Consider the following 9899-nt stretch of genomic DNA (forward strand, 5'->3'; position numbering starts at 1 on the left):
AGTGTTACCGTATTTAAAAAATAAGACATCACCTTTAACTTAAGATGTCAGCAGAGTGTACTGCTGAAAATGGTAAAATAATAATAATTTAAACTGACAAAATTCCAGTAATGCTGCCTCAGCCATTTTCTCAGGAGGAATCTCCTCCTCTATTTGTTTCTGGGCTGTAATGCTTCCCTCTAGTGGTGTGTTATAGCCTAATTTGCAAGACATGACGGTTTGACACAAGCTAAACAAGTGAACACTATCTGTCTTCTGTCTTGTTTACAAATTGAGTCAATACCACAAATTAACATTTTTTTAACTAACATTTTTGACCTCTTCAAGATGATTTTAGGGCAATGGTTCCCATCTTTTTTCACTCCAAGGTCCCCCATTGTCCTTTACAATATTATCCCCCCCCCCCCATGATATGATATTTCCTATGGCATTTCTAATTATTACAGCACTGGCAGTTTTCAGACTTTGTAATAACAGAAACTGGGAGTGTTGATATTAAATTAAATTAAATACATTTTTGAATTCTATAAGATTCCAGATTCTGCAAAAAAAGTTATTGTTAAGGTTGAATAGTTCGTTAAAGTTTGTTTATGCTATAAAATGCGTTACATAGGCCTAAAATAAAGTGAATATGAAATTTAACAGATTTTACTAAATAAATAGGGGAATTCATTTTATGTCTGAACAGTTGAAAGTTCAGGAAGGTTTTTTTTTCTCAATCTTACTCGAGTAGCTACAGTAGAGATTAATAACTAAGTTTTAGTTACTAGGGCGAGAGAAATGTTGATGCGATTATAAATACATACATTTATATATTTACATAAACCTTTATTATTAGCTACATGTATTACATTACGTTAAATATATTTCAAACAGTTTTGCTTACTGTAACAGTAAGCAAACCCGACCCGTCAGTCTCATTAGAGCGGGTCCGCTGCGATCCCACAATGCACCGCTGCGCAACTGCAGATGGAATGTAGCTCGCTAGCCTTTCATGCTAGCCGCTGCATCGCAGTAAAGTTTGACAAACACGTCATGAGCGTCTCGAACCCGCCGCCAGCGCTTCACTGACAACACATTCGGTACGTATACTCTTCATTCGCGAGGGTCTGCGTGACAATCAGCCGTGAAAATGTTTGCAGTCCGGTCTCTGTGTGCGTGATGAAATGGCAGCATAGAGATGGAGATCAGGCCGATTTTAAACGCTACATTAATATAATGAAATACATTAAGCCATTATTACAATTCAGTAGTCTTATTAACCTCATGTCAAATGAAATTCGGCTGTATCTGTGACATTGCCTGCCAACAGGCAACCCCGTGTTGTGTTTGAGTGTCACTGTAAACAGTCATATACTTTCAGTTTATTTTGTAGTTTTTACATATCAGAATAAGTTTTTATGCACAAAGCTTAAACTCATTTTTGGACCATTTAAATACCATACGTTGATCCAGTTCCTATTTGTAATTTATTTAGTCTAGGTTGATGATTGACATGCCAGATGCATATGTAGCTACTATTCTGTTTTTTCCTTCTACACCTAAACATCTAATAATAAACTTCAGTTTCAGCTATAAAGCAGCTCTGCACTGCAGAAGAAAATAGTGTCATTATTCAGCTCAATTCAGTTCAATAACAGTGTCAATGTTGTAAAGTTCTTCAATTATTAAGAAACAACTTCAATTTATCTATAAAAGAGCTCTACAGAATAAGATTATTCAGCTACTTTTAGTTCAAGTTTTTGTTTTCATCCAATAACGTCAGTACAGTTAGATCGATAATATTTTCTGTATCTTAATTGTTCTTAAATCAAAATGTGAATCTGACATAAAATGCAAGAATGCTTTCTATTAAATTAGTTTATGCTCCAGTGAAAATTCTGACAATGACTGTTCACGACATGTCAAGTCAGATTGGGTTTATTATCATTTCTTCTCTGCCTAGCAGGCGATAAAAATGTTTTTTGCTTGATTGTGCATACAAGTTAGACCAACATTGGGGACCAAAAGTTTAAGACCACATTGAAAATATCCATTCTTTTTTCAGTTATACCTGAAAAAAAAAATTTTTTTTTGAAAAGATCTCATATTTCTATTTTCTCAAAACATGCTGGAGAACGTGGACCATCAGGTTTTGCTGCTGCTTGTCAAAAGAGGGACATTTTTTGCATTTTTTTTCCCCTTAAAACTTAAGCTTGTTGTTTCTCTCAGTCCGGTCGACGGAGGGGAAGTGCTGTGAACACAACCGTGTTGACTGCTGATTGGAATCCCTATGTTGGTCCTGTCTCTTCCTGTTGCTTCAGCTCAACTGCTCAGCGTTCAGCGATGAACATTGATGACAAGCTGGAGGGGATGCTTATGAAATGTGGCCCTGTGGGACTTCACCACTCATCCAGAGGTTTGGGACCCTCGAGGGTGGATGGAAGCGGAAGACGAGGCAGTTTAGATATGACACTTGGGGAACGGAGCTTGGCTAATCATCCCCTTTTGGCAGAGGATGATGACGACGATGATGATGATGATGAAGACCTGGCAGGTGGAGGCCTGACCTCACATGATCTGATATCCCATGATGACCTGATGGTGCATGAGGAGACAGTGAAAAATGATGGACAGGATGAACCAGCTTTCTCACAGCGAATCTCCCATAAACTACATTATACACTCAACATGCCAGTAAGTGTACAGCCGTTCATGCTTTATCTATCTATCTATCTAATTTTTTACTTTTATTTTTTTAAGAGCACTTAAATTAAATTTAATTAATGATTTTTGTTGTTGCTGCTTCTTTTGTTAGGTCAATATAAAGCAGGAGATGAAAGTACCAGACTCACTGATTCTGAATAAAAAGGAGAAGAAACCGGGCAGGGACCCATCCGACTGTCACAAAAAAAAGAAGAGAAAACAGCGCTCGCCTGCAAAGGTTTAATATAATGCATCTGAGATACAACTGATAAAGAAACAATATGCTATTAGTACTTTAAGTGAGGGATATGTTACGGTACAAAACAGTGGTGCAAAACCAATTTAAAGGCTAATGTTTTTTTTTATGGTATTGGTTAGCCATACAGTGTAATGGAAATATGAGGACACATGATGCTCCTAAGGAGCACAGGCATGAAAGATAAAGTAGTTTTGAACTGTATTCCATCTTGATAGATTCTCACTATTAATGAAGATGGCTCCCTTGGGCACCAGAACCCAAAAACTCATGTCTGTGAGCACTGCAATGCTGTTTTTCGGACAAACTACCATTTACAAAGACATGTCTTCATTCACACAGGTAAGTGGTGTATTGTTCTGGTCCTGTGGGAATAATTGACCTACAAAAGAACAAAACGGTGTACAAAAATATACTTTTTTTTGCAGGTGAAAAGCCTTTCCAGTGCAATCAATGTGACATGCGCTTTATTCAGAAGTACCTGCTTCAGAGACATGAGAAAATCCACACAGGTAAGCAAAAAGGGATTAAAAACATTACACCAGTGGCAAAAAAGAAATGTCATTTATATTTATCTCCAAGGTATTGTTAGACATGTACAGTGAAATCTTCAGAGTCGATGATCTATTTATAAATGTGGTCCTTTACACGTCCCTGTTTTGTGGTACATCTTTATACACTGAGAAAACAAGTCTAGGCATACATTGACAGGGGGAAAAGTAGACCTACTTGACTTGCCTAAATTGTTCTTTTATATTGTGTATATAAAAAGCCTGTCATGTCTCCCCTTTAGGAGAAAAACCATTTCGCTGTGATGAGTGTGGAATGAAATTTATTCAGAAATACCACATGGAGAGACATAAGAGGACACACAGTGGGGAGAAGCCTTACCAGTGTGACTACTGCCATCAGGTAAGGGCAGTCCAAGGCAAATCAGATTCGATACTAGGCAATTAAAATGTTAGCATGCATTATACAGACTGAAAAATAATGTTATATATTTTTCCTAACAGTTTTTCTCCAGAACTGACAGAGTACTGAAGCACAGACGAATGTGCCATGAGAATAAGGACAGGAAGGTGCAGAAAGCAGCTGCCAAAGATGGCCCTCTTCGCACCCCAGAGAGCTTGGGCTTCTCTTTTCCTGCCAAGGAATGTACCCTTCCCAAGAAGAAACGTCAGAAGACCTCTGATAAAAGTCGGGTCTTGCTCACAAGTCCCACTATTGACAAAGGGGTTGAAGCTGATAACGAGGAGAAGACGGAAGACCAACTTGCCAAAAGTGAGTGTCTTCCTCTTTACGCTGTAGCCACCAAGGTGAAGGACGAGTATGTAGTTACAGATTATTCCGTTGAGCTCCCTGATTCCCCGCCTGGTAACAGGCATCTTGCAGGGGAGGAGTCTAATGATGAGATAATTAGTCCTCCGAAACTAGTGCTGAAGAAAATCGCCAGCAGGAGAGGTTTGAAACAACAGGCTCTAGAACCGTCCCAGAGTCTCTCTCCCTTGTCCTCATTCGAAGAGAGCAAAGTAACGAGATACACGTTTGAGATTGTGGACAACAAAGGCCTATTAGATGTCGAGACAAATCCTGACATGGAGTCGGTTGACCCCCTACAAGGAGGACAAGCAAAACCAACCGGGAGCAGCACAAACTATGACGACGCCATGCAGTTTCTTAAGAAGAAACGGTACCTCCAGGCGGCCATGGCTAACACTAGTCGAGACTATGCTCTTAACGTGAGCAGCATCGTGTCGCAGCCCTCCGTCACTCAGGCAGCTGCGAGCGTCGTTGATGAGACCGTTCCCGCCACAATCCTCTCTGAGACTCAGACACTGAACGTGGAAATCAAGTCCAATAGCGAGAAGAATGTCCTTCCAGACGAGGTCCTGCAGACGCTTCTCGATCACTACTCCAATAAGGCCAATGGGCAAGCAGAGATTTCCTTCAGTGTGGCGGACACCGAGGTCACATCCAGCATCTCTATCAACTCTTCTGATGAGAGCAGTCCCAACGAGGCTTTGGGAACCAGCTCACAAGCGCCTCCGGCCGAGAAGGCCAGCCTTCTGCATGAGTATTCCAAGTTTCTCCAGCAAGCTCTGGAAAGGACCAGTCAGAACGACACATACCTGAACAACCAGAGTCTTACGTTTGTTAATGACAGTGCCAGTCTCGCTGGCCAGCCTTTGTTTTCCACAGAGAAGCAGTTCACTTCCCCATCCCGGTTCAGACCAAGCATGAACTCTCCATTGAGATCCACATTGGAGAAACCTAACTTTAGCCTTTTAGTAGATTCCCAACACTCCTTTTCCTTTTCAGGTGACGAGACAAACCCTTCCTCAGTTTCACCGACGGAGGACTTCCTCGACCAAGTAACCTCTCCCAAAAAGACAGACGCGCAAAGCATCAGTCAGACATTTCAGATTGCTACTTTCGACCAGAACTTTCGATCTCAATTCCCGAGCTCACGATCTGGAATATCCTCACAGTTTAGCATTGCAAGTGGACAAGTTAGCTTGAGAGGTCATGGAGGAACAGACTTTCCAGAGTTCTCTCTTGTTAATGAAACAAGAACTCAACTAACTTCATCTCCGGATGCTACAAGCAGCCAAACCTTTGGCTAATCGAGCTTTTAATGATTTGAAGCATTTTAAAGGCACTTTATAATTCTGTCAGTGAGGGCAATGTGATCTCTGTGCAAATACTTATGATTTTCCATCTTTAAGCAATCATGCATGTGTGAGAATTAAAGTAGTGATACACATGTTAGATTTCATTATCAGCACTTCTATTGGAGACTATGGAATACTTTTTATGTGTCATTGCATTATTTGTGTATAACAGCCATGGTCAAACGAATTGGCAGTGACAAATCTCGTGTTTTGCAAAGTTTGCTGCTTCAGTATTTTGCAATAATTTTTTCACGTTTCTATGGTTTACTGGAAAAGCATTTCATAAGTTTTAAAGGCTTTAATTGGTAAAAACATTCAATATATGCAAAGAGTCGTCATTTCCAGTGATGACCCTACTTTATACCTTCTGGAATTCGCTCTGGCCAAATCCTGACTGATGGTTATCCATTCTTGCCTTATTAGTGCTCAGAGTTGATAACAATGTGGGCCTTTGCTTGTCCACTTGCCTTTTGAGGATTGACCACAGGTTCTCTATGGGATTAAGATCTGAGTAGTTGCCTGGCCACAGATCCAAAATTTCAACCTAATGATCTCTGAGCCATTATCACTCTTGCCTTGTGATATTGTGCTCTATCATGCAAGAAAGTGCACGGATCATCAACAAATCTCCTTGGTTGTTGGGAGTAGTTGCTCTTGCAGGATGTTTTAATACCGATGTTTATTCCTGGCAGTGTTTTTGGCCATCATTTTGAGAGAGCCCACTCCCTTGGATGAAAAGCTACCCCACACATGGATGCTTCACTGTTGGCATGACACAGGACTCACAGTAGTGTTTACCTTTTCTTTTCCGGACAATCGATTTACCAGATGTCCCAAACAGTCGGAAGGGGGCTTCACCTGAGAAAACAACTTTGCACCAATCTTCTGCGGTACTGCCTGCAGAATTTCAGTCTGTCATTGATGGTTTTCGTGGAGAGTAGTGAATTCTTTGCTGCCCTTCTTGACACCAGGCCTTTGTCCAAAAGTCTTCGCCTCACTGTGCATGCAGATTTACTCACACCCACTTGTTGCCAATACTGAGCAAGCTCTGCACTAGTAATGAGATGATTCATAGCTGACACCTAAGGAGGAGACTGTCCTGACGCTTGCTGGACACTCTGGGACATCCTGAAGCCTTCTTAACTGCAGTTGAACCTCTCTCCTTGAAGGTCTTGATGATCCGGTAAGTGGTTCTTTCTGGTGCGATGTTCTTTGCAGAAATTTCCTTGCATGTAAGGCCATTTTGATGCAAAGCGATGATGGCTGCACGTCTTTCTTTGGAGGTAACCATTGCTAACACAAGAACACAATGATTTGATGCACTTTTTTCCTCCTTTTATAACAATCAGTCTGCTCTTATAATCCAGTCAGAATGATAGAGCGATTTTACCTCACTAGTTTTTCTTCACACTTTCCCATGTGCTGATATGATTAGTGAAATGGTTAGCTGGTCATTTTGTGCCAAGACCAAAAAAACAGTGAAGTTTGGCTTAAGGTTCTTATCCTTTGGCCAATAAAGCTTTTTGTAATAATTTTAAAATGCATCTGATCGCAATAATCTATAAACAATGTGTATCAACACCACAACAACTGAAGCAGAAAACTTTGCGAAACACAAAATTGATGTCGCTGACAAAACTTTTGGCCATGACTGTACAAATGTAGTGCTCGATAATGCACTTTGGCTTGCCAAATTAGTTAGCCTGTGCATTCTAAAATCAAGCATCCAAGCTACTACTGCATTGCTGTTGTAGTAGTCCAAATTATTGGGTTAATGTGGCTTCCCCAAGAGAAAATTTTACAAAAATTAATTCTGATTTGGCCTCTTGTTAGTGTTCTGCTGGAGCAACAGACTCAAAGGACTGACCTAATAATATAGGTCTATAGAAACTACCTTAACCTAGCATTACAATCAGTTAGTTTTGTTTTCAATTAGTTTTGTAACATGTTGCCTGGAGAGGTACTGAAAGGACCTTACTTTGATGCCCTAGACTTGAGTAAGGCACTTACCTCTGGGTTTTTCCTCTTTGTGATTTAATGTTACATTAATTACAAGTAACATTGCTTGCCCCTGTCGCTGTAAGCTAAATGTATTTAATCTTTTTGTACATTTAATTATGTTGAAATGTTTTTTTTAATATATATATTATTATTTTTTGCATTCACTGCTCCCTGAAAGATTCTCTCCAAGACACAGTCTATTTTGTTTAGAGCAATCTGCAGGTATAGTCATATGGACCTAGCCCATAAATCTATTTAATAAGATTATATAATCACGAAAGAAAAATGTTTGTGCACATTTCTCCTAAGGTTATTGGATCAAAACAATAGATAGAACCGTTAGAGACTGTCTTGCTAATCAGATTTGAGGTGGACATGGAGAACAAGGCATTTGTAGAGGTTTTTTCACATATCCCACATTTTGGGGATGCCGGTTTTGCAATTGTCCAGGGCAACAGCACTAACAGATATGCACTTTTTCATTTGTTATCATTGTGAATGATTTAGTTCTTGACTCAACGGTTAGTGCATTTCATCACTTTGATTTAATTTGTTCACATTCTGTTTTCTTGAGATTCTAGATTTACTCATGATCTGATAAATGTTACCCATTAAATAGGATGTTTAGCTCATTGGCCGTTTTTGTTATTGTTTTAAAGCACTTTGCAATTCCCACCTTCCCTCTTCATAATGTACAAATCTGATATAATCTATATCAGTCTTGAGTGAAATCAAGAAAGATGATTTAAGAATGTATGGCCTGAGATCATATTTCTATGCTTTTTCTTGGTCTCAAAACACCTATTAATTAGCAAATATGTCTTTGCATCACTCGCTGTTACTTATTAGAATAATATAGAACAAAAAATAAAGTGTAATGTTTGGTAAAATTGAACTAATATGTATATGTACACATAACATTTGTTTATTGCACATATCTCTTTGTTATCTTAACTAATCATGTAAATTAAAAGCTTTGTTTCTGTTTTCTCAAATTGTTTATGAAAAATGTACCTGCTTTCCCCATAACTGTATCTTGATTAATCTTAGGTTTATGATTTATAATAGTAGTATCATGCCAAGCTGTGCACTCATTGGTTTTCTTTGTAAATCATAAAAAAAAAAAAAAAACATTCTCTCAGTGTAAATTGTTGAATGGTTGTATGAACAATTTACACAGATTTGTTCTGCTCATGTTTTGTGAATGAGGCCCATTAAGAGTCCTGTGTGTTTTTTCATTGTCAGCATGTTCTGTGTCAAAGAGATTTTCTGTGCTTTTGCTTAGTTTATTTTATGTGCCTAAACATTCCTGTAATGTTCCTTTGTTTTAACATGTTGTAAATAGTTTGTATATTTTAAGTTGTGCATTTTGCTGTGCACATTTCTTGGAGTGTAGTACGTATATAGAGAGAGAGTGCAACACGATTTAAGAATATTTGCTGCCATTTCGGTTTACTCATTCCTATGGTCCCTGATGACTATCAGCACAACTTTTGTGACAGAATCATGTTTGTGTTCTTGTTTGTAAAATTACAAATGTACTGTCTTTTCTATGAATTGCCCCTGAATGCAGTTTTAATGATTACAAACTGATTAAAAGACCTTGTATGGATCTCATCTTCCCTCAGAGGATTTTTAGGATGTTATTTATCATTCAAATATCACGTGATACCTGCATTATAAATATTTAATCAATAATTACTGCTTCAGAAATTGAAAAAAAGTTAAATGATAATTTGAGGGAAGAACTTAATGCTTTATTTTCTTTTAGTAAATTGTGTGATGTTTTTTGTAAGATTAATTGCTTTTGGTAAAAGGTCATATCCATATCCTTACACATGACTGTTTTTCTTAATTGATTAGGTATTTTGAGCATCAAAGTCTGATGGTGTTACAGATGGTGGATGATTGTTTTCTTTCAGTTTAATTCGACTGGAAAACTGAATGGTTTCATTTAGTAAGAGAGCTCTTCTAAATAGTTTAGACATTTAATTTTATTGGGGAGTGCATGTACTCTGACTGTCTTTGTACACTGGTTATATTTTTATATGTATCCATTTTATTGTAGCCGAATTATTTCCATAGAATATACTTTAATGCAGTACTTTGCCTAAGACATGGAGAAAAAGTTCTGATTGGATGTTTTTGATTGCGTGCCTCTTGTTGTGTAATATTAAATTTCCAAATACATCAAGTTGTTGAGTGCTATTTCTTTGCGTCTTAATCCACATCGCATTGTGTCAGTTTCATGACTTTAAGCACATTTCCAAATGGAGGCTGGGTTT

The 9899-nt window shown here is 38.4% G+C and overlaps 1 protein-coding gene across 1 annotated transcript; it reads left to right on the forward strand.

The window, feature by feature from the left end:
• The first annotated feature begins 949 nt into the window (after positions 1-949).
• znf148 (zinc finger protein 148) lies at positions 950-9804 on the forward strand. The gene is made up of 7 exons (XM_084121638.1): positions 950-1082; positions 2212-2676; positions 2798-2923; positions 3160-3283; positions 3370-3453; positions 3735-3853; positions 3955-9804. The coding sequence occupies exons 2-7, from the start codon at positions 2326-2328 to the stop codon at positions 5563-5565; spliced, it is 2415 nt and encodes an 804-aa protein (XP_083977764.1). The 5' UTR covers positions 950-1082; positions 2212-2325; the 3' UTR covers positions 5566-9804.
• The last annotated feature ends 95 nt before the right edge of the window (positions 9805-9899 follow it).

The sequence above is a fragment of the Abramis brama genome (assembly GCF_963993115.1).
Source record: "Abramis brama genome assembly, chromosome: 8".
NCBI lineage: Eukaryota > Metazoa > Chordata > Actinopteri > Cypriniformes > Leuciscidae > Abramis > Abramis brama.